The following is a 27,889-nucleotide window of genomic DNA, read 5'->3' on the forward strand; positions in this document are numbered from 1 at the left end:
GTCTTAAAATTAGACTAAGATGTTTAGCTTTGGACCTCTCTATAAAATGGGGATTAAAAATGTACTTATTTCACAAGAACAGTGTGAAAATTCAATAGTAATACATGGCAAGCTCTTAGAACTATGTGTAACACATAGTAGACTTTAAGCAAATGCCAGCTATTATTTCTGTTCTTATTATTAGACCAAGGTTCAGCTTGAGTCTTAGAACCTTCTCCATGGCCTATAAGACCCTGCAGGTTTCCTCAGCCTTGACTAGGGCCAGGCTGCTTCACCTCGCACGTGCCACGTTCTCTTCAGCCTCAGGACCTTGGCTCATGTTGGTCCCTCTGCTGGGCTCTCTCCTACTGATCTCATAGTTCTTTGAGGAGGCCTTCTGCTCTCCCCCTCCATGTCTCCTTCGGCTCTCTCATCAGTTTGCTGAGCTGCTCACTCCTGACCACGAGCTCTGTGCACCAGGCCTAGGTCAGCACTGGGCCCAGAGACAGTACCAATGAGTATGGCTGACAAGTGAGGAGGGAAGGGAAGAAGGCCAGTTCCTTCTCTCTTCATCCCCTATCCTCAGTGTCTGGCAAAACTAAGGAGGCCCTGAGACACCAGGTGATTGGGCAGGGTAACTGGGTCTCCACAGACACCAAGTTCTCCCAGGCTCATGCAAAAGTTCTGGATAAAGCATCTTTTGCATTGTGCTGAGGTAATAGGCAGGAAGGACTGGGGTAGCAATCTACAAGGAAGAGGGGCTTTGTCTCTGGGGCCAACCTCCTCCCTAAAACTCTGCTTTCTTCTGGGGTCTATGCCTCCAAGTACTCCATGGTCCAAAGCAGCCACTCCTTCCACCTTTCTGCCTGAAGCTGCCTCCACTCCCTCATCTGGTGCTGATCAATGCCGCATGCTGTGGAGAGCACTGGACTGAGAGTCAGCAGGTGTGGGCTTCATGCCCCAGCTCTGTCACTGGCTTGCTTGTGGTTAGTCCATTCTGCTGTCTGGGATGCTGGCAAAGTCTGGGACTTTCCTCATCTGCAAATGAAGGGGATCACCTCAGAGGGCTCTTACTAGTGCTGCCGCATGAGGAGGATGAAAATAACTCACCCATGGGCAAATATGTGACCACCTGTGTTCCTCTCTCAAGGGTATCCAAAAGTTCTGATAATTTAGTGCGGAGGGTGAGAGGCAACATTCTGGAGTAGGACTTGTTGCCTCCACTTCAAAGCCTGCTGAGCCTTGCCCTCCAACCTGCAGATTCCAGAGGAAAAGGGCAATGGGCAGGTCTGTGACCAGGGCCAGCTCCTCAGAGGGCCAGACCTTGCCGGGCTCTGCCCCAGTGGCCTCAACCTCCTCACCCCAGCACCGCCTCCAACTAGCCCAGACAAGTCCCGGATATTTTCAGCCACCTTTATCTGATCGGAAATGTTTGGAATTCCACAGAAGAAGGCAATGGCTCTGGAGGATTTGGGGACGGTAGCAAATCCACCCCTCCAACATATGAATGCTCACACACACACCCTTGTAACCAAAACCTCAGAGCTGAAGTCTCCCTCAGGCTGCATTTCGTACATTCTGGTTTCTTCCAGTCTTCTCATTTCATCTCCAACTCAGTCCACCTGCCTACCTCAAGGTGCAGAACAGCAAGATGCCTGAGGTGGTGCCAGGAGAGCTGGCATACTCTGTAGCCAATGATGCTGGGGGACAGCACCTGGAGGTTTGCTGTTCATAGTCAGTGCCCACAGGACCAACAAATTACAGATCACCAGCAGCAGCAGCAGGAGGCCCAGAAGCAACTCACTGAGTCACCTGATGTGGCATGGGGACCACTCAGAAACCATGTATCATGATCTGTGGTTGACAGAGATGTCTAGTTTGACCCCGACCCTAGACAGATGGGAAACTAGACCCGAGGAGGTGAAAGGATTACCCCACACAGCCTCTTCACCCCTGGAGCCCAATGGTGTGGATCTATAAAGTGAGAACACTGTCCTTATGTCACAGACTCAGCAGCAAGAATTAAATGGTCCATGGAAAGCACCTAATAAATGTGAACTGTTATCTTTTTATATCTAAACATGAATGACCCTATTTGTGCTTCTCACCTTGTTTTCTCATTATTTACAGCCACAAATAAAAAAATAACATCTCACATTGACTGAGCCCCTGCTTGAATTTTCAAAATCTTGCAAGTAGGTGTTGTCCCCATTTTACAACTTACATTTTATAAGGAAACTAAGACTCAGAAAGGTTAGGAGACCTTGCCTGAGATCTCTGGTAACTGAATGAAGGGGGCTGACTCCACAGCACGCTAAATCTGCCAGTGCAACAGGACAGATGCAGAAGGATGTGACTGAGCTCTTCCTTCCTTCCCCTTTCACCCAGCCACCACCCACTGCTTATTGAGGCTCTTGGGCCCTGGATCAGAGATGACTTTGAGGACAGGGCAGAGGCTTGTCCCCTGGGCGCCTTGGAGGGGCGGAGGAGGGGTGGGGAGAGGTATGCAGATGTCAGCTCTGTGCTTCGCCCCACCCCCAACCCAGCCCCTGCAAGGCCAGTCCTTATAGAGAGCCCCTCCCTCCATCTGGTCATTATCTTGCAAATAAAATGATGCAAGTAGCTTTGGTGGAGCTGTTAGCTGAGTTTTCTAAGATAGACCTTGACCCTTTTGTGGGTTGACCTGTGGGGTCACAGGAAAGCTTCCTGCTTTGCTCTGGACACCCATTCATTCCATAAATTTTTATAAGTGTGCACTAAATGCCAGGCACTCTGTTAAGTGCTGAGGATAAAGCAGTGACCAAATTAGATGAAAATTCCTTCCTGCATGAGTTTATAATTTAATGCAAAGAGAGGCAACAAACATATGTGTCAGATGGTGATAAGTGCCAAAAAGAAAAATCAGTAAGAGAAAGGGATTAGAGAGAAACATGGAAAAGTGCGGAATTAGAACCTGAGGTCAGGGAAAGAGAGGTGACATTTGATCACAGACCTGAGTGAAGTGAGGGAAGCAGCGATGCAAGATCTAAGGAAAGGAAGAGGGAACGGCAAGTGTCAGGCTCCGTCAGGAATGCACTTGGGGAACTCCAGGAACAGGAAGGATGCTGGTATGGCTGAAGCTGAGCAAATGAGGGGAGACTGATAGCAAAGGGGTCTGGCCAAGGGTGAGATTGTGCAGGGGCCTGTCCTTTGAGTGACAAGGGAACACTGCAGGGTTCTGAGCAGAGAAGGGACATGATCTGATTTTGACTTTAACAGAGTCCCTCTGGTTGCTGGGTGGAGACCTCCAGGGGCAAAGGTGGAAGCAAGAGGTCTGATGAGGAGCTGATGCAGTCAGCCAGGAGAAATATGAGGGCGGGTAAGCCAGGATGGTGCCAGAGAAGCTGGGGAGAAGCAGTCAGATTCAGAATTTATTTTTAAAAGTAGATCTGAAAGGATTTGGTAATGGACCGAATGCGGACTATGTGAGTTGCTTGCTTCTCTGGCCCTGTTTCTCATCTACAAAAGGCAGGGGAAGAGGTCTTTGAGGATTTTTTTCCAGCTTGATAACTATGGGAATGCTATGGCGTGGAGAAAGAGACAAAACCATTTCTGCTGTCATGGAGGCAAAGCCATTTGCTCACCTGACCTCCAGGTATGTGCAGGATCATGGAGTGGCTGGCCTAGGGGGTGGATTGGGGATAGCTTGATTTATATTGGGAGGGAAGGGGCATTAGAGCTGTGCTGGGTGTCCAGGGCCTGTTTGGCAGAAAGTGCTTAGTGAGTGAGTGAATGAAGCAATGCCAGGAGGCCAGGATGTGTGCAAGAACTTTCCAAGTCCTTCTAAATGAACAAGAGGTTAAGTGTGGCCCAAAAGATTCCTCCCCTGTCATTCCTTCTGCATCCATTACGTTCTAGGGTGAATCTCAAGTCCCCATTCTTCATGAATGGGAGACTTCGAGCTCTGAAATCACTAAAGCAGAATTTTAGAGCTTAAGGAAGCACAGACACATCTAACCACAATTTCATTGTTTTGGCCTTATCCATGTCATCATTTATCATTAACATCTTCCTGTCATTTGATTTACTGTAAAAAAAAAAAAAAAACTTAAATGTATTGAAAATTCTTAACCCACCCCCCAACTTGTTCTTTCAGCAACTTTTCCCCTCTCAGTGAATGGTAGCACCTTCATCCTCTCAGGTACTGAAGCCTAGAACACCTTGGAGTTATCCTTAAGCCCTCTCTAGCTCCGATCTGTCAGCAAATTCCTCTGGATCTATATCCAAAATTTATCCAGAATCCCATCACTTACCACACCCACCCCCATCATTTGGTCCAAGCCAACATCATTTCCTGCCTGTATTGTTGTAACAACCTCCTTACTGAGCTATCAGCTTCTTACTTTCTCGTATGGTCCCTGCCAATACAGTAGCCAGAAGGGTCTTTCTAAAAGCAGTCGGATCCTCTCTGGTCAAAACACTCCACTGCCTTCCCACCTCACTCAAAGGACGAGCCACAGGGTCTCACACAAACCTTTAACTTCCACCACTTTCTCCTCTGCTCACTCTGTTCTAGCCACACTCATCTCCTCTGCTCTTCCTCAACACTTGCCAAGCACACCTTTTTCACCTTGGGGCCTCTGTACCTGTTCCCTCTGTTTGGAATGTTCTTACCACAGATTGCTACATGTTTACTCCCTCAGGTCATACAGATCTCTGCTCATGTGGCTCCTCATCAGAGAAGCCTTTCCCAATCACTCTTTTAAAAAAAAAATACATAAATACCAGAAGTTACCTAGCCACCCTCCACCCCCACCATCACTTCTTGTCTTTTGAGAATGTAAACTCCATGAAGGCAGATATCCCCAGCAGCTAGAATGGTGCTTGGCATAGAGCAGACATTCAGTAAATATTTATTAAATGAATAAACGAAATGAAAAGTCAACTTATTACTACTATAAATAGAAAATCAGTATCATTTGCCACAAATGGAAATCAACACAAAATAAAAACACTGACTATTAATAATTTTAAATGTTTATTTGTATATCACCTATAAGTTATCTAGACAATCAATGGTACATGTATTGATCTTGCTCCCACATCTTTATGAGAGAGGTATGTGAGGCCTAGGGCAGAAGAAAGCCTCAGGACAAAATCAGCCAGCCACTCAGAGGCCAGTCCAGAGCAGCCACACAGATGCCCCCTCCCGGCCTTGGAACCACAGCCCCACACCCCAGAGTATACACAAAGACGGTGAATCTTGGGAAGGGTATAGCTAGGTTGGACCAACAGAGCTCGTCTTGACGGGCCAGGAAAGTTCTCCCTTGGGCCAGGCACAGAACTGGCAGCTCTGCTGAAGAGAACAAAGGCCAAGGAGGAGCGTGCCAGGCTGGAGGAGCCTCACAGGGCTGCATCGTGGGAGACAGGCACGCACAAACCTGTAGGTGAAGTCCATGGAGACCAGACAGCTGAGAACAGAAATGAAAACAGGCTAGGTCCCAAAGGGTGGCAGCTTTAATCCTGTAAACACCAGACAGACGTGAGGGTTCAGGTGCAGGCCGGGGGGGCAAGCTGAGCCCAGGGGAAGATGGGACCTTCCCACTCTCCTCCGTCAGTGATGATGACACTAAGCTGAGCTGCGCAGAGGCACCGCCAACCCTGCTACTAGTCACAGCAGCCATCAGACACTAAGGGGGAACATCACGGAGACGCCCTCCGAGTCCCGATATTCCAGACGGTCTCTTCCGGCACCCTCCTCAGTCTCAGCCAGCTCTGCCTCCGTGGGCCCTTGAGGATTTGACCCCTGTTTGGAGAGGAACATCCTTTTCCCATCCCCACAGGGCTTAGCAAACATGGCTGCAGGTGCAGGGGGTAAAGCTAGAGCTGTTATAACTGCCAGGCCAGCAATGCCTGACCTACATCTCCATGGTTGGTTGCACGCAAAGAAAAATACCAGGGATTTCCGTTGGTGTTCACCAGATGCAGCTGCCAAGGGAAGGCTTGGCCTTCTGAAGGCTTATTGTGAGGAGGGCAGGACAAGTGGTGAGCTGGCTGGGAGAGGCTAGGGGGCTGGCCTCTAAATTATTTCCTGGCTTTGAGGACCTCCCTAGATTTCAGAGAATCTATCAAAATTTTATTTTCTCTACCAAAATCTTCCACTGAAGCTCCCCTCCCCTCCTTCTAGTATATTACCTTTACTAAGAATTGGGAGAGAATGAGAATGAGATTCTATCTGGGAAAAAATTCCCCAAACTAAACAGTCATTCTAATTGTAAACTGCTGGCATTTGGAGTGAGCCTTTAGATTTGCATAGAAAAAATGGCAATGTGGAAGTTTTGCAAGGCAATATAAAAAGGATCTGGGGCCTTAGTGCTAGGACACTGGGTTTACTCCTGTCTTTGGTGGCAGAGACATATCTGGCTATGGACATCTCAGTTAAGCATCCTGGCCTCACTCTTCCTATCTGTCAAGTGTGGAGGATGGACCGGAGGGTCTCTAAGGCCCTCTCTCCAGCTCCAAAGTGCATTCTATTCCTAGGCCTTCCTCTAGCACCCCCGCACCCCTGCAGGGGAGCAGTATTGTGTAAGAAAAAGTAAACTCTGTTAGGTGACAAGGGACCAGAGTTCTAATCCCAGTGTTGCCATTTATTAACTTTCTGTGTGGTCTTGGGCAAGTTACTTCACCTCAGGGTGCATCTTTTTTCACGTGTAAATAAAAGACTTGAAAAATGTGTTGAAAAAAAAAAAAGTACTATAGGAACTTTGGTGTTATCATGCCTCGCTTATGTCATTCACCCCTCAGCATATGCCTGCCTCCCAAATGGCATGGTCTTCACCCTTCACCTGCAATTGCCCCAACCTGCAAACAGTAAGATCCTGGAGACACAAAATGGAAAAAGGGGGTCAGAACCCAGGTCTGTCTGATTGCAGAGCCTGTGTTCTCCCACTACAGAAATGTGGAGGCAGCGTGGATGGTGCAAAGGACTTGGGACTTGTAGTCAGAAGACCTTGGTTCTCTGCATGGTAAGAGGAACACCTCTTCTACGTCTGCCAGCGTAGTCAGAGGCTCAATGAGACAGTGTAAGGACACAAAGAAGCACTGGACAAACCTTAGTCAGTGGTCCTGTGCTATCACTTTGGGACCCAAGCCTGGGTTTCCCACGGAAGAAAGGAGAGCAGCAGGCTCAGCTGTGATATCTTAGGGGTATCACAGCTCCACTTTTCAGCCATTAGTCCTAAACCTCTTCTTGTCTTCTCTTTTTTGGTCTTCTCTCTTGTCCGTATCTGGTCCAGACTCCCTTTACCTAGCACAGAGCCCAAAGCCCACAGCAGTCTCCCCTGAGAGTCTGTGGAGGGGTTCAGTTCTAAGTCTGACACTTATGCGCACTGCACACTCTGGGCTGATCGCTTAAACTCTGAGTCTCAGGGTCCTTCTTTACAAAAAGGGCATTAGACCCAACCCAGTGTCAATAAGGGTTTGCTACAGGTCTAACTATGTTCTTCTTCCTGTCTCGTCTGAACTCCTCTAACCCTTGTAGCCTTTTCCACTGACTTCAATACTTGCAGTCTCATGACATAGCTGTCGAGAGCTAGGCCTGTACTTTATTCATCTCTTCTTTCCCATGGAAGCAGTGAGCACAAGAGAGGTGTTCAGAGAGCACCTGCTGTGTGACTGGGAGACGGGTCCTTTATGAGGCAGTATCAGTGGGCCATCACCCAGGATATCACCCACTAATCCTTGGACGTCACACTACAGCTACCCTGGGCTCAACACTGGGGATGGGGTGGGGAGTATGAGGTAAATGGAAGCTATAGGCTCTCTCCTTTAAAGCAGTCAGTGTGAGGAAGAGAACCCAGATTCACCCTCTGAAGGGGGCACCAAACAATATAAAAAAGCAGAGAGAGCCAAGGGAAATCCATGGACGCCAGAGTGAGTGAGTGAAGGAGTCCGAGTCTAACAGATTGCTATTTGGATTCTGTCTTTATTAGCATTTGACCTTGAGACAACTATTTAATTTGTCTTGCTCTCAGTTTACTAATCTGGACAACGGGAACAACAAAATGCTTCCCAAGCAGGATTATGGTCAAGGTTAAAATTACAACACAACATACTTTACTGCACCTTGCACATAATAGGTTCTTAACAAATGGCAACAACTGTATTTCACTAGTATATTAATCATAGATGGGTTACGTCTATGAGCCCCTCTGACAGCCAACAGAGTTCTCACCAAGAACCAGTAAGACTATGGTTCTCTAACAGCAACTGGAGCTCTGGATGGAGAAAAGTTCTCCTGACAGAATCCTAATTAGATTTGGAAACTATCTCAATGGAAGGAAGGGAGGTAGCTCAGAAGAGATCAGAGGCCTCAGATCAGACATGTGGGTCCCATTAAGGACTCCATAGCTTCCTGGCTGTGTGTTCTTTTGGCCACTTACTCTCTCTCAATCTGAGTCCTTATCTGTGTTAGACTCTAAGAGCCCATGTGATTCCTCCTGAGAGGCAGTCAAGGGTGTTCTTTAAGAACACTGGCATTGAGGATTCAAACCTGGGTTTAGATCCCAGCTCTGCACTCACTAGATTGGGTCAGTGACGATGGCACACTATTTAACCTTTCTGAGCTTCAATTTTCTCATCTGAAAACCTTCCTTGTTGGGTGGCTCTGAGTATTACCAGATAATGTGCCTGTTTGAAACACAATAACAATTTCATTTGATACATGAAAGTGTTATCTTTGTATCCAGGGCCTGGCACTGCAAAGCACTCAGTAACTGTTGTGAATTAAACCCTGCCCCAGTGGAAGGGGTGCAGGGAGAAAAGACACCCCTGTAAACTGGCTCTGCACAAGTGCATACACCCTTTGACCCTGCTACTCCACTTCTAGGGATTTATCCTCCACAGATACCTTGTATTCATACATGGGCCAAATGACAGGGCTGTTCACTGAGTATCCTAATTGCAAAAGACTGCAAAAAAGTGTCTACCACTGGGAACTGGTTAAATAAAAGTAGAAGACAGGACCATGTATGCAATGCTATGTAGCTATTGAACAGAATGAGAAAGTTCTTGAAGGACTGATATGGAATGATCTCTAAGAGACACTGTCAAGTGAGAAAATCAAACTGCCAAATAGTGTGTGCACACCATTTGTGTAAAAATCAGGCAAAACATATGTGTTTGCTTATGTCTACAGAATCCATTCTCCCAGGAAGGGAACTAGCTGGCTAGGAATGGGAGGGGAGACATTTGTTCCTTTCAAATTTTGAATCCCATGAATATATTACCTGTTCCAAGTAAATGAATAAAAAGTTAAAGGGAGAGAGGTGGTTTGAGAGAAGAGAGAAGAGAGAGAGAGAGAGAAATTAATCCTCCCATGAGAAGCAGTTGGGACTCCCCAAAGACAGACCCTTTGGCCAGTTATCATGCTATCAGAAAAGAATGACAACTCTGGTATTTGCATCCTGTGACACCAAAAGAACACCACTACTATGTGACCAACTGCACTAGAGTTAACACCATCTCAGCCTTTAGCCCTAGTAGAGGACCAAGATCCATGATGAGGTTCCTCTATCCTCTGGGTTAAGTCTGTCCAGGTAGAGTAATAGGGAAAGAAGGTCTTGGTTAAAATAAAAATTATCCCTGAGAGTCTCTGAAGACAAAAGGGAAGGGAGGGAACCTAGTCTTGGAGGGAGTTGGGGCAGTCAGGCTCTTAGGGGAAGGGCTGGCAAGTAGGCCTGAGAAGCCTCCTCTTTTTTCTTCCTTAAGCCCCTACCACACTTTCTCCTATTTTCTTTAACAATTAATCAGCCTGCTGCTAAGTGCACTCTGTCAAGGAGTCCTGGAAGTAGATGGAGACCCAGTTGGCTCTGGAAGAAATATAAATGGCTAATAAAATATTAGAAAAGATGACTTATCTCATAAGCAACCCTGGAAATAGTCCTTGGACATTTTTAACTTTTTATTGAGAATATTTAAACATGTACAAAAGTAGACAGAATGATAAAATGAACTACCATCATTCAGCTTCAACAATTATCAACTCAGTACCAATCTGATTTCATCTGTTTCCACTATCTCTCACCCCAGTATTATTCTGAAGCAAATTCTAGACATAGCTTAGTATGTATTTCTAAAAAGTAAGGAATTTAAAAGAGAAAAAAACCATAACCACAATGCCATTATCATATCTAAAATCTGAAAGAAAAGAAAAAGTCTTGGAAGGACTTTAAATGTGATCAAAACTCTTTCCCAAAGAGGGCACCTTTGTTCAATATGAAATATTAATGCAGTGTATATAACAAGCTCTAGGTACAACTCATGTTATAAATAATTCAGATTTGTAGATGTTAAAAACCTATTGAAATAAAGGTATTCCCCTAACAAAAATACTAAGATGACATGAGAGTCAATTTCAGATCTATCAAGGACTTAAATGTGAAAAGGCAAAACTTTAAAACTTTTAGAAGAAAATATAAACAAATGCCTCTAGGACCACAGATTAGGAAAGGATTTCTTCAACATAACATAAAGGGTGTAAATCATAGAAGAAAACATTCAACTATGGTAGAATTCTAGTCATCAAAAGCTATCATATACAAAGTGAAAAGGCAAACTACAAAACCAAGAGCCTATGTTATAACACATGTGGACAAAAGTATTCAGTATATATACAGAATTCCTATAAATCCATAAGAAAAAGGCATAAGAAAAAGAAAACAGCAAAGATTTGTACAAAAGAGGAAACATGAATGCTTAATAGATGTAAGGAAAGATTCTCAACTCCACCTGTAATCTGAGAAATGCAAATTAAAACCACAAGATACCATCTCACACCTACCAGCTCTATAAAAATTTTAGTCTGACCCTATCAAGTATTAAGAAAGATGTAAAGCAATGGAAACTCATACACTGCTGTTTGCAGCATAAATTCTCACAAACACATAGGAAAATATTTGGGCATTACCTTCCATCAAGCAATTCCACTCCTCAGTATACACACACAGTACAGCAGTATCTGTCAAAGTGTGGGCCCAGGACCTGCAGCAGCATCACCTGGGAACTTGGTAGAAATGCAATATCTCAGGGCCCCAACCCAGACATACAGAATCAAACCCTGTGGAGGTGGAGCCCAGCAACCCGTGGTTTAACAAGTCCTCCAGGTGATTCTGATGAGCGGCTAAAGTCTAGGAACCACTGCCTGGGAGAGATTCTTGAACATGTGCATGTGAAGGAGACATAAACGATGTTCAAAACTCAGCTGTTTGAAACAGCAAAAAAAAGGGAACAACCCAAATAACCACTGACAGTAGAATGGTACATAATTTGAGATATAATCATCCAAAGGGATATGAAAATGAATGAACTACAGCTATACAAACAACATCGATGGATCTCACAATGTTGAATGGAAAAAGCAGACTCAAGATGAATACATGAAGTATGGTATTTAAATGAGATTTAAAAGTTTGCAGACTATATATCTATATATATGTATGTATATATATAGTAAAACTATTTTTTTTTTAAAAAGGCAAGGGAATGATAAACACAAATCCCAGGAGAATGGGTAGGGTATGAATGTAATTGGAGAGGGGGCTCTAAGATGTTCATAGTTTGATTTCTTAAACTAGGTGATGAATTTACAGATGATCATTTTCCTATTCTTGAAATTTACATAGTCATAAGATATTCTCTGTTGTATTTATGATAAATTTCTTTAAAGGGGGGGGGGTCTACTGGAACAGTGTAATATATGGAACCAGAACCACAACCACTAAGTGGCTACATGTGTGGTGTCCAAAGGGTTAAACCTTTTCTCAGCCTGTGGGTAGGAGGGCAGGCAGCAGCTGGGGCACAGTGGGAGTTCCTGGCTCCAGCTGGCTCCAACCTAGATCTGCCTGGATCAAGCACCACGCCCAGGAACTGGCACCTGGTGGGGGGGGGGGGGCTCCGGACAGGTGGCACCTGAAGCCCTTGATGACCTGAACCATGAGAGGGATTGAGCCCAGTCAGATGGATGGTAGCCTCCTCCTTTAGGAGCCCCTCCACCTGGTAAGAAAGTGTGCTGGTGGCAGCTTAGAGCTGGTGAGGAGGAAGAGGGTCGGGGACTCGGGGTGGGGGTGGGGAAGAAACCGGGTGGGCTGGGCTCAGATACCAAGGGAGGCTGCTGGGATTAGCACCTGCTGAGAATGAGATTAGGTTTCTTGGGAAGGGCTCATCTATCTAATGCCCCCCAAAAGCTGTCTCCCTGTGGCTTTTCTCTGCTGGACAGATGGTGTCTGAGCTGCCTCTTGGAGGGTGGGCTCCTTGAGGGGGTGGTGGAGGTGGGGTGGGAGCTGATGCCTGCTTGGTCATGGGATTCCCTGTCTTCCACAATAATCATGATCAGAGCTCTTACTGAGGACTTACTAAATGCTAAGCACTGTCCTAAACCCTTCACACAAATTACCCCCATTTAGTTTTCACAGCACCCAACTGCCTATGGCCTAGAGAGTAGGTTTACATTTGAGGAAACCTAGGCTTGGTATACTTAAACACTTGCCCAAAAGTTAAACAGTGAACTAGGACTTGCATGCAGACAGCCCTTGCAGGAAACTACAACGATGACATCTTCCCCTTCTCATTAAAGGGCAGCAGGCTCCTTTCAGTTGCTCAGGCCAAAAACCTGGACTCTGTTGTCTCTCACACACCCTTATCCAATCATTAGCAGATCCAGCTGGCCGACCTTCAAATTATATCGATGCTCTGACACTGCTCACCACTTTGGCCACGCCTCTACCCCTACATCATCCACATCACCACCTGCCTAGCTGCTAAGTGGTCTCCTGCTCCCACCCCTGCTCATATAGTGGATACTAGGACTTTGGTTTGTTTACCCTATATGCCCAACTTATAGCTCAGTGCCTAACACATGGAAGCCACTCAATAAATATTTGTCAATGAACAAATGGATGACCAACATCTCTCAGGAAATGACTCAGATTCAGAAGGGAGGAAGGCCTGCCTGAGTGCCTTTAGCTTTCTCAGTCCTGATGACCTCTGGTATCCCAAGGCAGTGGTCAGCGCCCTTCCCTATTATGAAATGTCCTGGGTGTACAGCATCACCACTGTGTCACCTACTCATGCCTGCACACATGCACATACACAGGGACACAGGAGCTGGACAAGGGCTGCTCCTGAGAAGGAAAGAACCTAGGGCACTTATTTCTAGGGGACTGTCCTCCACCTGTCCCTGCACTGTATACACTTTGGTTTTTATTCTCAAGAAGGAAGTCATTGGAGGATTCTGAACTGAAGAATGACATGATCTGACCTCTACTTTAGAAGGATCACTGGTTGCTACATGGATAACAGACAAGAGGGAGGCAAGGGCAGAGGCAGGAAGGTGGCTGGTAGAGTTGTCCAGGCGAGAGAGGGAAAGAGCAATAGCTATTGCTCTTTCCCTCTCACATCCCACGCACAGCCTTTAACCTGGCCAGCTCCCCTGCCAAATAAGAAACAGCAACAGCACATGCCTGGGACTCCCTCAGCATTTCCATGATCAATATAGCACCTCATTAATCAGAGAAGAAAACGGAGGCTCTGAGAGGCAAAGTCACCTGTCAAAGATTTCACAGCAGATTGTCAGCATCGAAAGTCTGTCTTCTTCCCACCTGAATAGGCTACTTCCAGCCAGCATCCATCCACAGCCCATCCAGACTCCAAAGCCCAACTCCCAGACCTTAACTCAATGGCCTTCCTTTGAGAACCTATCTACAGGGCTACCATTCATGGTGCACCCCGTGGGTGCTGGGTGCACTGCTGATTGCTTTACATGTGTTACATAATATCCCAGTGATCAAGGGGCCAGATACCTGGTGACGTCCAATTTACACATGAAAACAGTGAGGCTGAAGAGGCAAAGTCACAGAGCAAGTAAGCTGTCTATTGTCCTTCTCGCCTGGCACTAAGCCAACTTTTTTTATTACTTTCTTTTGATTTTCTTTCTTCTTTCTTTAAAAAAATGTATTTCACTTATTTTTCTCCCTTTTCGGTCACTGGGTCAAGGGAGGAGATACAATAGATCACCGTGTGAAGGATGCTCTGCTCTAAAATGTAAGCTGTCTTTTTGTCCCCTTGACTCAACTCTAAAATGTCTTAAGGTCAAAGTTCACAAATAACATTTGTTTGTCTATCCTACAGTGCTGGGCCTGAGCCTTGGACTTGGGCAAAGGAGATCAGAAGGGTCAGGAGTTCTTGTCAAAGTCACAGGGCTAAATGAAGTTGGAGGAGAGGCGCAGGGGCACTCTTGGGAATCCTACCCCTCAAGGGTTCCCCTAGCTTGAGAAGCCTTGAGGGCACCTTTCTCCAGGAAATGCACCTTCCAGCTTTTTTAAAGCGGGAGAGAGCACTGTTCCAGCTAAGACCCTGCAGACAGGTGGAATGCCTGCACTCAGCCTTGTTCTGAAGAGACTTGCAGAGTGGGAAGGAAGGGGCAATGACTTTCAGTTCCCGTTAATGTGTCTAGAAGCAGCAGCTGATTCAGCTAGATGATGTCACCTTCCCAAACCTCCTGACCAGCAGCTGAGATGGTAAAAGCAGGAAACTGGGGGATACTCAGCTGGCTAAGCCTGAACATGCCTCTGACAAGGGCCAACTGTGACCCCAGGCTCTGGGGCATCCTCCTGCAGTTGAGCACAGAGTGCCCTCAGGTAAGAGGACAGCAGGTGTCCTTCAGGACCCTCATTCCAAGATGCTGCCCAACTCTCCTTTTGCTCGGCAGCCTTCCGCATGTCCTGGACTAACAATGTTTCACTTATTCCGAGGGTGGAGCACTGCAAAGAAGCCTGGATTTGGAGTCAGACCAATTTGGGTCTGAATCCAGGTTCCACCATGTCCAGGCTGCAGGTCCCTGGGCATGGAACTTCCTGTCTCTGATCCTCAGTTTCCTCATGGCAAAGAAACTGGGGCTAACAGACCCCTCACCCACAGACTGGGTGGGAGAATAAACGAGAAAATGGATGTGGAGTGCCTGGCGTGGGAGAGTGGCTCAGTAGGCGGTAGTCACACTTACTCCCTGTGATCTCCGAGAGGGAGGAGTGAAGGACCCAGAACACAAAGGGAGGGCAAGGCCCAGACTGGGCCCACCAGTGTCAGAGCTGAGTATCTGTGTGGGCCTGAGGCCTGGCCGAGCCAGGTTCAGTCTGCCTTGCTTTTCTGTTTGCAAAATCTTTGCTTCAAATCTTTCCAAGCTGGCTCTTTCTCCTTAATCTACTCTCAGGTCAAATGTCACCTCCTCAGAGAAGTGTCTTGACCTTCTTATATAAAACTGCTTCCCTAGATACTGCATTACCTCAGTTTCTTTAAATCACTAAATCCTCTATCAGGAATCATCTTATTTGTTTATTTCTCGGGCTAGCTGTCTCCCCAGCTAATATAACAGGTCTGCCAGAGCAGAGTTCTTGACAGTCTTATTCATCACAGTGCCCCCGGCACTGAACACAGGGCTTGGCATGTAGTTGGTGTTCAATAAACGTCTGCTGAATCACCAAATGAATGAACGCATTTGGGACGGCCAAAGGCTGAAGTGATGATGATCCCACACTTACTTCTCTGCTCACTGTCAGTTCAAGGTCCTGGCTCTCATTCCAGATGCTGGCACATGCTGCCTGGGAATCAGTGGACTGACAGGTGGCCGGGATGGGCATCCATGCCTGGCAATGACTCACATACTGAGATACCAAGACTGACAAGGAGGGCCTCGGGACTCTTTCCCTGGCACTCAAGGATCGCACAAATCTAGCTCCAGGTGACCAGTTTCTGGCTTTATCACCTAATAAGTGACCCTTCTTCGCACACTCCAAAGTGGACTGCACCCCTATGGGCCTCTTGAGAGTCCACCCCAGCCTGCAAAATTGTGCTTGCTCACGTGGGGTGCCAGCCCCTACTTTGCCTGTCTCCGTGGCAACCACTGCACAAACCTCACCTCCTCTGTGAAGTGCTTCTCTTATTTGGCATTTAGCATCTATTGTGGGCTTTCACAAGATCTCTTCTTCTCAGGTGCATTATTTCTTCTCTAACTCAATTGGAAGTGTTCTGAGGGCAGAAACAGGTCTTCGAATGGCAATATTTCAATTAATCTTCTGGGAAAAGGCTCTCTTTGAAACAAAATTGGCTGGGCCCAGAGGGGTTTGGGGAGAGGACCAGGCTCCTCGTTGCTGGACTGGGCCCTCAGGTGAAGGAGGAGGAAGAGGCCATTATGCTGTCTCAGCCCAGGAGCCCAGCTATGAGGCAGCGAGGGAGCCAAAAAATCCTGGACCATCACATGCAGTCTAGGACAATCCCAAGGTCATGTGTATGACTGGATTTTTAAAACACCATCATTTTTAAGAATCTGGGAATAATTTAATTATCAATGATAAAGAGTGAAAGAAAAACTTTGCTCAGTTCAAAGGGACTTTGTAGTACCTGCTTCTGTGAACTAAGCTTAGTCCTGGCCCTAGTCTCCTTACCCATACTTTCCTTTCCCTAGACTCCCCTCGCTATTTTATCCTTTTGATCGTATGAATTTTCCTAAGTTGTCTTCAGCTCTTTGTAAAATAGAGTGAGGCTCCAATAAAACACAAGAGTTGGTCCAGTTTTCTTTTAAATGCCACATGGTGTACAAAAATGATGTTCTAAACAACTCATCAGGACAATTAAAGATAAGTGCCAAAACTCATACATGTGAATCACTAAGTATCATGCTTGGCACTCAGTGAGCATTCAAAAGGTTAAGTTGAAAGAACACACAATTCTTATTAGCATCTCTTCTCTGGGCTGAATCAGTTTTCTCAGGGGTAAAATAAAAACAATGTCTTAAAGTTGTTCATTTTTTCAATCATTCTTTCCAATATCATTCATGGAATGTTTACTGTACCTATAAGGAAAAGCTCTAGGTACCAGAGATAAAATGATGAATAAATCAAAGTCCTTATAATCATGGAGCTTATATTCTAGTAGAAGAGAGGCAGAAAACAAGTAAACAAAAAGAAAATTTCAAATAGAGGTTGGTGCTATGATGAAAATACAAGAATGTAAAAGACTAAAGAGTGATTTAGAAGCAGCTCGGCTACTTTAGACCAAAGGTCAAAGAGAACCTCTCAGAGGAGATGACCTATGAGCTGTCAACTGAAAGAACTAGCAAGACAAGCACCAGGGGCAAAGCACTCCAGGCAGAGGGAACAGCAACCACAGAGACCCTCAGACAGGCACAAGTACGCCAGGAACCAGGAACAGCAGGAGCCCCAGTGGCTTGAGTGCAGAGAGGGAGAGAGAATGATGAAGGACGGAGAGGCAGTCAGTACCAGAGATTGCAGGCCTCAGAGGCCTTGGTAAGAACTCTGGGTTTTATTCCACGTGAGTATTGGGTTGTAAGCAAGAATGAAACAAGGTCTGAACTTAAGTTTTCAAAAGACCACTCTGCCTGCAGTGGTGGGGCAGAAGTTGGTTTTTAAGGTCCCTTCTTAGCTCCAAATATCTGACTCTTTTCTCTGTTCATTCTAGGTTTCCATGAACTGGTTGCTTGAGCAAGAAAGATGCATCCTCCTCAATAGAGAGGGAGCAAAGAGAAAGAGCCTTTTCTGCCCCGGCAGAAGCAGGGAATCTGTGTCACCCTGCTCTGCAGGAGACGGAGGGAGTGGCCCAACCAGGGAGTGGTGGGAATCCCAGCTTGGAAAACATCCCCAAGCCACCTGTATTGTTTCTACCTCCCTGTGGAAGTTTCTGTCAATGACACAGTGCTCTGGAATGCTCCCCCCAACCATGCACACCCAATCTTCCGTTTACAGAGGCATAGTTGTACTTTGCATTCCTCCCAGGATTTAGCTCAAATCTAGCCTACAGGAAATGGTCGATAAAAAGCTACTGATTGATTAATGAAGAGAGGGAATATTCTCAGCCATTAGGCAAATATTAATGAGTACTATGAGTACTATGTTGGTCTCTAGGGATACAGGGTGATTAGTATGGGTTTCTTGTCTTCACTGAGCTCAGAATTCAGCAGGCAGACCAAAAACCACAGACAGCTACAATGCTGGATACAGGAGTAAAAGGAGCTGCATTTACTAGACCCTCTTTATCCAGAAGCAGAACACTGTGAGCTCTGGAGCCAGACTGCTGGGGGTTCAAATCATGACTTCACCACTTACTAGTTATGCATCTTTGGACAAATTCCCTAGCTTCCCTATGCTTCTACTCTGTAAAATGAGAATTACAGTAAGAATGCCTACCTCATTGGTACTCTTTTTGAGAATTCAACGAATTAACACAGACGAAATACTAAAGTGTAAGTGCTCTATAAATGTTAGCTATTAAAATTACTGTCGCATCTGTGCTAAGCTTGACATGTATGATCTCATTTCATCCTTACAAAAACCCTACAAGGCAGGTATTATTATCTCCGTTTTTTTCAGATATGGGAACTGAGGTTCAGGAAGGGGGGAGTTATGTGCCCAAGATCTAACAGTTGGCATGTGATGGAGCCCAGATTCAAATTCAGCTCTGTCTGACTCCAGAGCCTGGAATTCCAACAGTGAAATGATCCCATTCTCTTAAAAAGCCCCCAACACAGTGCCCAAAACATGGCAGAGGCCCCATAAAGGGAGCTACGGTTATTATTCCATCGTTCCTGGAGATTTTCCAGTAGTAGGTGCTGTGGAGCCTAGAAGAAGTGCCTCTTTCACCCTGAAGGAGTCTGAGAAGGGTTCAAAGGTAAGTGACCTAGGCGCCAACTGCAGGCTCTGCTTTGGAGTTCTATGGGTTCTTCTAACTGAAGCTTGGGATACTAATTTGGAAACCTACCTTCCACCACTAAGTCAGACCCAGAAACTGCCCCCAGGTGCCCAGACACCTGCATGGACAGGCAGGCAGCTTCCTCAGGGCTGACTTCTCATCTGGCCCTACACATCTCTCAGTTTCACCACTCAGCCACCAGCCTGGGGCCTCAGGCCTGCACCTGCTGCTGGACCCAGTCCCAGGGGACCCTTTCCCAAAGGACCATCTCTGAGTGACTTTCTGGGGACTTCCTTCATATGGTAACCCCTAGGGTTCCATATGAATGTGGGTGCTGTGAACAAACGGAAATTTTTCTCACCAAGTAGCAGACGGAGTGGGTAGAACAAGGAGGGGGGGTGGTTCTTGTTCTGAATCAGAGGTGAGTGTGGGGTGAGGCCCACTGGGCATCCCAGTTTTATATTTAAGCAGCACTGATCCTGGCCAGTCAGAGCTCCTACCCAGCAGTCCGGCTGAGGTGGGTGATGATCTCCTAGGCTGAGGAGATGATAGTCATTTCTATTTCCCATCTGAGTCATACTCAGAGGTCTGGCCTAGCCGGGTAATTTACCTGCAGAAGGCAGCCAATGGCTGAACCAATGACTGACCAAACTTGACAGTGAGAGGAAAAGGAAAGACGCACTCTTTGGGGAGCTTTTACTCCTCACCAGGCTCTGTGCTGGGGCACTTTTCATGCACCGCTCATCATTACGAATGTTTATCAACTCGGACACTAAACACTCAGCCACCAAGTGCTAGGTCCAACAGTAGCTGATGACAGTGAATGAGACGTGGTTTCCACCCTCAATAGGCTCAGAGCACATTGCTCAGCCTTTCTCCCAACAATCCTGTGAAATGAGTATTATTTCCCTTGTACAGATGTCTAGGCTTAGAGAAGTAAAGTAACTTGTCCAAATTCATGAAGCTAGATAAGTGAGAAAGCTGGGATGTTACTTCTACTCAAAAAGCGCTTATTGGTTGAATGAAAGAATGAAAGAATGCATGAATGGCACAGTTATGGTTTTGACCTCAGTCAAGGAGCAGCAACAAGACCAAATATTTGTAGTTCTCAAAGTGCTTTTTCATCTATCATCTCCTTGGGCCTCTCAGCTAGCCCACGAGGGAGGCACGGCAGGCGTTATCTTTCTTCAGCAGATGAGGCAACAGGCTTACGGCCACGCAGCAAACAAGGAGAGGGGCCATCCTGGAAAATTTCCCAGTCCCCATGGCACCTTGTTTAATCATTCGAACACATGTCAAGCATCTACTATGTGTTAAGCATGTTCCTAGGCTCTTTAAATACTCAACTCATCAAGTCTTCCACTCAGTCAACAAATAATGATCGAGCACTTTCTACGTTCCATGTTCTGTGTCAGGATCTAGGGATACAGCAGTGAACAAAGCAGAGGAGGAGACCCCTGCCTTCCTGGAGGCACTCAGCAAAGATCGAAGACAATATGCCCCATTGCCAAATGCCCAGTCAGCAACACTGGCCAAACCCCTACTGTGTACAAAGCATGACTTGAGGTCCCTGTGGAGGAGGCTGGGGACAAGGTTATGAGCTATAGTCCCCAGCTTTAGGAATCTTAAAATCTCCAAGCTCTTGGTTCAAAGGACATCCACATTCTCTGTCAGCCTAAAAGTCTGCTCTTGGAGAGTAGCTTCAACAGTGATCACAGCTACCTGATCACCTGTGAAGGCAATCTGCTCATAACAGCAGTAATAGTGGCCGGCATACCACGTAATTACTATATACCAGGCTCCGCGATAAGTGCTCCATGTATTTTACCAGTTATTTTCAGGATCAAAAGAGTCTTTCAAGAAAAGTACTACATATTATTTTCACCTTTTAATAGATGAGGAAACTAAGGCTGGGGAAGGTTAAGTAATTTGTCCAAGGATAATTAGAGAGCAAGCAGGATTCAGCATTGGTTTGTCCAATTTTATACCTGGCTCTTAACAGTGACGGAATTTCTCCCAGGAAGGCACTGGTGAGGCAGACACCAAGAATACCAATAGCAGCTGCTGCCTGGGAGGGCTGGGGCCTCTGGAACCCCCAGCAGATTCTTCCTCACCCTCTTTTATCAGGTTTGAAGGTCACACTGATATGGAAAGGTAAGGAGGGAACGGTTAGGTATGCTCAAGCTACCCTAGGGCCACAGGAGTCTTTCCTTTGCCGTTGAACCTCCAGGGAAGAAGTTTGTGACCTCCATTTGCCACCACCAACCCCAGAGAGAGACAGAGGGGGCGGGGATGGGGGTAGGGAGGGGGTCTTTTCCCAGAGATAGGGAGAAGTGGGGCACACCAGGGAAGACGGGAAGAAACCTGATTGGCTCCTTCCTGTCTTGAACAAGAGGCCTGCGCATGCGATATGGTGCATGTCCTTCACATGGAAGCCTCATGGGGGAATGCCAGGGTACCTTTTGGACCTAAGAAGCCTCAGAGAGGAGAGGCTGGCAAGCCCTGAACTGCAAGCTACGCTAACAATTTCTAAGCATTGTAACTAGGTCATCAGGTTCCTGGAGAAGCCAGCTGTGGCTGGGGGATGGGGAGGGAAATTTTGCAGTCTACAAGATCCTTACTTCCCTTCAAGCTCCGCCCTCCCCGAAATCTGCACCTGCTCCCAAACTGACCCCTCCCCCAACCTGGGCCCAGCTGTCAACGGCTCCCAATGCCCCACCCCTGCCTTCCATGGGCCAGAACCATGCGGAGGGGGGCATGGGCTCTTGGGCAGGAGGTACCTTATTGCCACCTGAACCCCTTAGAAAGGAAGCTGTGGGGCAGGGAAGGAGTGGCCTCTCCTGGGGGTATTTCTTGTTCCACAAGGGCAGCAAGAGAGCTGGGCCCTGTTGGGCCTGCCAAGGGTACCTTCCTGGCATTGTTGCCGCAGGTGGCAGGAGACAGGTGATGTTTACCCTGCTGAGACCAGAGTTGCCAAAAGGCTTCAATCAAGTCTTTGAATCTGCACCTGGCCTGGAGCCCCAAAATAACAACCAAGGCAGCCTACCTGATCGGCAGGTCACAGGTGCCTCTGACTCTTTTTCCCCTGCAGCTCTGCCTGCTGAGCCCTGGCTGCCAAGGGATTCTCTTTTCCAGTGATTACTGGAGACCTCTCCCCTTTCGGCCCACTTCTACCATCAACCAGCCCCATCCCTCTGCCCAAAGGCCTGCACCTCAGGCATCCTTCCCTTCTTCCTTCCAGAACCCAAGCTGCCTCTTCACTATCTCCCAAATGCTTCGTACACATTCCACCCTCCAGCTCTGTCTGGGTGGTTCTTACCTACCAAGGCTGCCCTTGCCACATTCTTTCCACCTACTGAAAGCCTTCATGGTCCACACCTTCCTAACAGGTAGTAGTAATGCTGCCCAACGCTGACAGAGCACGCCATGTTCAGGCACTGTACTAGGTGGGCTACAGAGTCACTCACTCATTCAACAAGTATTTGCTGAGTGTCTCCCATGTGCTAAGCATTCTACTAGATGCTGGGGATGAAGGAAAAATGAGACAAAGCCCCTACACTCTGGGAGCTTAGGTTTTATAAGAGGAGATGGGCAGTAAAGAGGTAAACATGTGTGGCCCCTCTGAAGAGGTGATATCTGAGTTGAGATCTAAATGATAAGATAGCCCTGATCAGACCTGGGGGAGGGTGACCCAGGCAAGCCTTTGCAAAAGGGATCACCACCACTATCTTCATCAAGGGTTGACTATTACCTTCATTTTACAGATGAGGAAACTGAGGACTTGGTGTGAATTGCACAAAGCCACACGGCTGAGAAAACTATTATTCAAGCCTCTAGTCACCTTTCCCCTTCCTGACACTTTCCAATTCTGCCAAAGAATTGGGCCTGGGCTGGCGATGTAGTTGGAGAGGGAGAAGGTGGACACTGATGATGCAGGCTGAGGGTGGAGGCCGCCGGTCTGACAGAGGTCCAGGGCACCTGTGAGATGCAGCCAGTGGGTCTGTCCTCTTCCATTTCTGGAGTCTACACTACAGATTTGGCACAGTTTGCCTGGAGCCATTCACCAAGTGTTGTGGGTCTATTCCTACTGCTTTAAATGAGTTTAGGACAGAGACATCTTTGTAGTCTAACTTGCATCTAATAATAACAACTCTTCATGTTCATTGAGCAGATCCTGGCTGAGCCCTTGCCCAACCCCAGGCCCTGTGCCAGGTACTCAGGGTAAAATAAGCCAGTCTGGGCCTGCAAAGAAGCAATGATGCCATTGGCTTAAGTGTAGGCTTTGGCACCAGATACAGCTGAGTGCAAGACCCAGCTCTGCCTCTCACAATGTGTGTTACTGTGGACATGTTACAGAGCCTCTTGAAGCTCTGGATTCTCCATCTTCCCACAAGAGCAGTTGTGAGGACCAAACAGGATGATTATGTCAGGGGCATAAACATAGCACCTGGCACAGAGCAAGCACTCAACACATAGCATCTGTCATTATTACTAAAAAACACTTCTGTATTTCACTTGCTCATCTGAGCCTCACTTCCTCTGGTAGGCTGGTACTACTCTCTCAGATCTATGGATGAGAATTTAGAGATGATTTGCTTAGTGCCACAGCACCAGCAAAAAATTAAGCTAAGTGTCAAATCTTGAGTGCAGTTTTATCTGTGGGTGTGTCGAAAGTGATTAGTACATACTATAATGAACCCTGCCTGATGTGTCTGGGAGCTGAGGGGACGGAAGGGTGAAGCACACGGCCTGACTCAGACAGCAGAAGGACAGCAGCAAGGCCCAAGGTGTGGGGCACGGAAACAGGCCACTGAGGGATGGGACCCAACCCCCTGACCGCAAGAGCCAGTCTCCCCAGCACTTAGCACGTACAAAGCATTCATCAGTATTTGCTAATTTAACAAATGCAATACAACTCGGAGCACAGCTCTGAGCGATGAATCCAGCCTTAGGGAAGGCACGCAACATCAATAACACTGAGTTAAAAGCCAGAACACAGATTCTCAGCCATTTACTGTGGGGTAAGGCCCCTTGCCTTAGCTTCCGCTCTGAAGTGGGACTGAACATACCCACTTCACCCACCTCACTTTGAAATGATATATACAAAAAGGTGTGGTAAATTATAAAGTATTATCATGCGTATAAGAGCAATTATCCTCATGCTATAGACCACTACGGTGGTCAAGGGTTATGAAGTCAAGCACCTCAAGGTTGAATCCCAAGTTGTCCTGGTACCAGCCTGTGAAGCCCTGAGCATGTCACTTTTCTCTGAACCTCAGTCATCTTAACCATAAAATGAGGATAACACCACCTACCCCGTAGGGTTTTTTAAGAGGGCTTAGAGATAAAGAACATAGGCTTGGAGTATGACAGACTTGGTTTCAAACGCTGACTCTACTTCCCACTGAGTCCCCCCAAATCCCATCATCCTATAATAATGACGTTGTTGGACGGTGACACAGAGAGGACATTGGTAAAAGCCCTGTCACACGGTGAGCACTGGATAAATGTCAAAAATCATTTAGACATTGGTACAGTTGGGGGAGGGCACAGTGTAGTGTTTAAAAGTGGGAGCTTGGATGCTACCCTCACAGGCTTTGTCACTTACTAACTAGGCTACCTTGCATAAATTGCTTAACATCTCCAGACCTCGGTTTCCTCATTTGTAAAATGGGGATAATAATAGTAGCAACTTCAGAGTGTTGCTGTGCGAATGGAATAAATGAATACGTGTAAAGCATTTTGAACAATGTCTGGCACAGAATAAGCACTTGATAAATGTTAGGTGCTATTAATAGTAATGTTAACAATAATATTAATCACCAAGTGGAATAAGAGGGAGGGACTATACAACCCTGGGACATGGGCATCACGTGGAAGAATACCAGGGAAGCCCCTGGGCAGCTGTTGCAGGCCAGTTCTCAGCCTCTGAGAGAAAGACTCTTCTACGGAAAGGACATGAGGCAGGGGGCTCCTGAGCAAAAATCTCAGTCCTGCTGACCAGGAGGCCAGCCTCTGGGGAGGCAAGTCAGGCTCCTTGGAAGGACACAGTGTTCCTGGCCCCGCCTGACTCAGGGGAACAAAGGCACGTGTGTGTGGCCAGGGAGGAGGGAGGGGAATGTTTCCCTTTCAAGAGCGGAACAAAGGATCTGAGGCATAGTTGAGTGCGTTCCAATCCCCTCCCAGGCTAGCTCCCATTCCTCAGATGATTGTCCAACAAGGTTTTCAACCTCCTAGCTTCCTCCTGAAAGGTGACCACGGGGAGCGGTGGCAGGCTCCGCTTCGCTCTACCCTCTGTCATTGGTCTCCCAGAGCAGGGTTTCTATGTGCCAAACCTCTAAGACCTCTCTCAGGAGTCCCAGGCCTGTGCAGGGGGTGGAGGGTGGGGACTCCTAGGGGAACTCAGGGTTAATGGATGACACAAAGCACTGCAAGTGACAGGTTTAATGTCCCTCTAGGGGGAGTCCAAGACTAAAACTGCTACTTAGTGGTGGAGCCATCAGAGAACACGGGAGTTCTGACCAACCCCCAATGTTGAGTGGGTGGAGAGGTCTGACAGAACTCAGTGGAAATACATTTTCTAAAACTTAAAGGGATGATCTTGGGTCAGAGAAAGAAGTTAGGTGAAGGGTGAGGGGGAAGGGAGCAAAGAAAGTAACTGACAAGAAGAAAGGGAAGGACATGGCCAAAAAAAGTACTTTGTGTGCGTGGGGGGGGGGGCAGCCTTTGGGGATACTTTCCAGTTTCCACACTCTCGCCAGCAAGAACCCGGCTGCAGGGCTGGGACAGGAAGCAGTCCATGGAAGTCATTGCAATGGTATTTCCTGAAGAGCAAGAGAAAAACCTCTAGTTCTGAGGGGAGCTCTGGAGTCTGCCCACAAAGCCCTGCAGCTCGGAGTTAGCCTTAAGGCTCCTGCTTGGCTTGAGAGTCTCATCAGGGATGGAACCCAGTAGCAGAAGGTCCCAAAGGCAGTTTCTTTCTGCAAAAACACTATTTACAAAAATCAATATGTAATAAACAGGAAGCCAGATGATGTGACTGAAGGAGCCCTAGAATGTGGCTGCTGTTTGCTGATATGAACAGATACTATTCTGAGAGGCTTAGGACCTGAACTAACTCATGGAATCTTCAGAATAAGGTGCTGTTATTATCGCCATTTACAAGTTAAAAGACTTGCCCAAGGTCATGCAGCAAGTTAAGTGGTGAAGTCCAGATTTCAAAGTCCTGTGTCCTCCTCCTGCTGTAACCTTGGCCAAGTCACTTCATCTTTCTCAGCCCCATTTCCCTCTGCTCACTTTCCTGGACAGTTTATAAGCCTCAAAAAGGCCAGGTGGATAGGAAAGCACTTTCTCAGCTGTAAAGTGCTACGTAAACGTGGGGTAGCATTTACTGTGGGATCAGTGATAAACTACCCTCCATGGATACTGGGATTAGTTACTTTTTAGCAGTCAAAGTGCTGCAGTTGTTCATAGGAAAGAGCCGTCCTAAAGCGTAATAACTACTGTGAAATATGCCATAATGGTGGAATCTGCCACAAGGCCTAAGGCCAGTGAGAACCAGGATTCCTAGACTGTCTACTTCAACCCTCCATCTCACAGATGGGGAAACTGAAGGCTAGGGGTGAAGTGACCTGGCCAAGGTGAGACAGTGAGTTGAAGCAGATTTGAGTGTAGAACTGGGATCCTGCCTCTAAGACCAGTGCTTATACCAACATGGTAAAGAAGCACTACGGAGCTCCTGCCATGACAGCAACCCTGCTAGAGCCTGCCTGCCCTAAGGATGTGCCACAGCGTCACCACGGAGTCCAAACAAGGGAAAATAGATGCTGAAGATCCTGTGAATGGGTATCTGACATGAGTTCTGTGGCAAAGATGATCAGAATTATGATACCAACCCGTGCCAGGCTCTATGCATCTCAGGCAGATCTCATTAGGTCTTTGCCATGACCTTGTGAACAGGTAATATTTGTCCCAAGGATCAGAGAGTTCAAGGAGCTTGCCCAAGGTCATAGAGCTAGACATGGGTAAGCTGGGACCTCAACCCAGAGTAGTGCAGTTATTCAGACAGAAATAATGCTAGAGTAGGGGGAATCATTCAGGATACCACATTTGAAAAGAACTATCCCCGAAGAACATCCAGCTTATTTAGCCCTGATTTATGATCTTCAAGTTGTTAAAAACTGTGGCTTCCAAGGTGGCCAGATCCTTCAATACACCACATGCAAGCCTGGTCTTGTCCTCTAGTCCGTTTTTATTATTTCCACTTTGGCCTCCTGATCCAAGTCACCATTCTTCCTCACCCAGCAGTTACATTAGCCTCTTCCCTGGACTCCTGGCTGCCACTCTTGCAGAATTCAGATCACTTCCCCCTCTCACTCCAGATATTCTCCTGGCCTCTTTCTCACTCAAAGCCACATCCTCATCATGGCCTACAATGGCCTATGTGATCGGGCCCCTGGCAACCTCTCCCTGCTCAGTCCCAACCACTTTCCCTTCTCACCTTTGGCCACTCCCCTTCTGCTGTTTCTTCTCCAGCCACACCGGCCTTCTTGTTCATCCTTGAACCTGCCAAGCACACTTCTTCTTGAGCCCTTCCCTCTGCTTATAATACTCTCTCTACAGGTACCCATAACATTCACCACTGACCTTCTTCAGGTCTTGGCTCAAGTATCACCTTTCAGTGCTGCCTTCCCTGACCACTCTTCAAACTGCAGTCCCACCTCCCTTGCTAGGAATGCCCTATGCCTCAACCTGCTTTATTTTCTTCACAGCTCTTACTATCACCTGGTACATGTTGTATATGTATGTAATTACATGCTGTCTGTCTCTCCCCACTAGAACGTGAGCTCCACAACACAGAAACTTGGTTTTGTTTAACGCTATACTGCTAGTACCTAGGACAGCCTGGCACACAGTAAGAAATCAATTAATACTATTTGAATCCATGAATGAATAATTAGATAAAAGGCAATTCCCATTATGATTATTCCAGTTTGATAACTATCTGTTTCTTCAGAAATGTGGTGGGCAACTCTTTCATTAGGTACCTGCTATGCCTAAGACTTCTGCTAGCACAAAGGAAGCAAGTATGGACAAGATGTGGACTCCACCCTCCGGAAGCTCCTAAACCTGGGAGAGGTATGGTAGTTTTAGAAATGCCTTCTTCACACTCAAACTG

The 27,889-nt window shown here is 46.9% G+C and overlaps 1 protein-coding gene and 1 long non-coding RNA gene across 8 annotated transcripts in view; one reads left to right on the forward strand and one right to left on the reverse strand.

The window, feature by feature from the left end:
- BCL2L1 (BCL2 like 1) overlaps window positions 1–27,889 on the reverse strand; it is a 46,267-nt gene that overhangs the window by 11,441 nt on the left and 6,937 nt on the right. For 4 of the 7 annotated variants that reach the window (XM_032462070.1, XM_032462069.1, XM_032462068.1 and 1 more), the window contains exon 3: window positions 4,980–5,429. The exons of the other annotated variants lie outside the window; for them this stretch is intronic. In XM_032462070.1, the coding sequence (XP_032317961.1) occupies window positions 5,106–5,429 (324 nt within the window). In that variant the 3' untranslated portion in view covers window positions 4,980–5,105. Of the gene's footprint in view, window positions 1–4,979; window positions 5,430–27,889 lie in introns of those variants that run through there. 7 annotated transcript variants of the gene reach the window in all.
- LOC116657997 lies at window positions 6,415–14,184 on the forward strand. The gene is made up of 3 exons (XR_004313199.1): window positions 6,415–6,426; window positions 6,499–6,583; window positions 14,174–14,184. It is a non-coding gene; the product is annotated as an uncharacterized LOC116657997 (long non-coding RNA).

This window comes from Camelus ferus, chromosome 19, assembly GCF_009834535.1.
Source record: "Camelus ferus isolate YT-003-E chromosome 19, BCGSAC_Cfer_1.0, whole genome shotgun sequence".
In the NCBI taxonomy this organism is placed as follows: Eukaryota; Metazoa; Chordata; class Mammalia; order Artiodactyla; family Camelidae; genus Camelus; species Camelus ferus.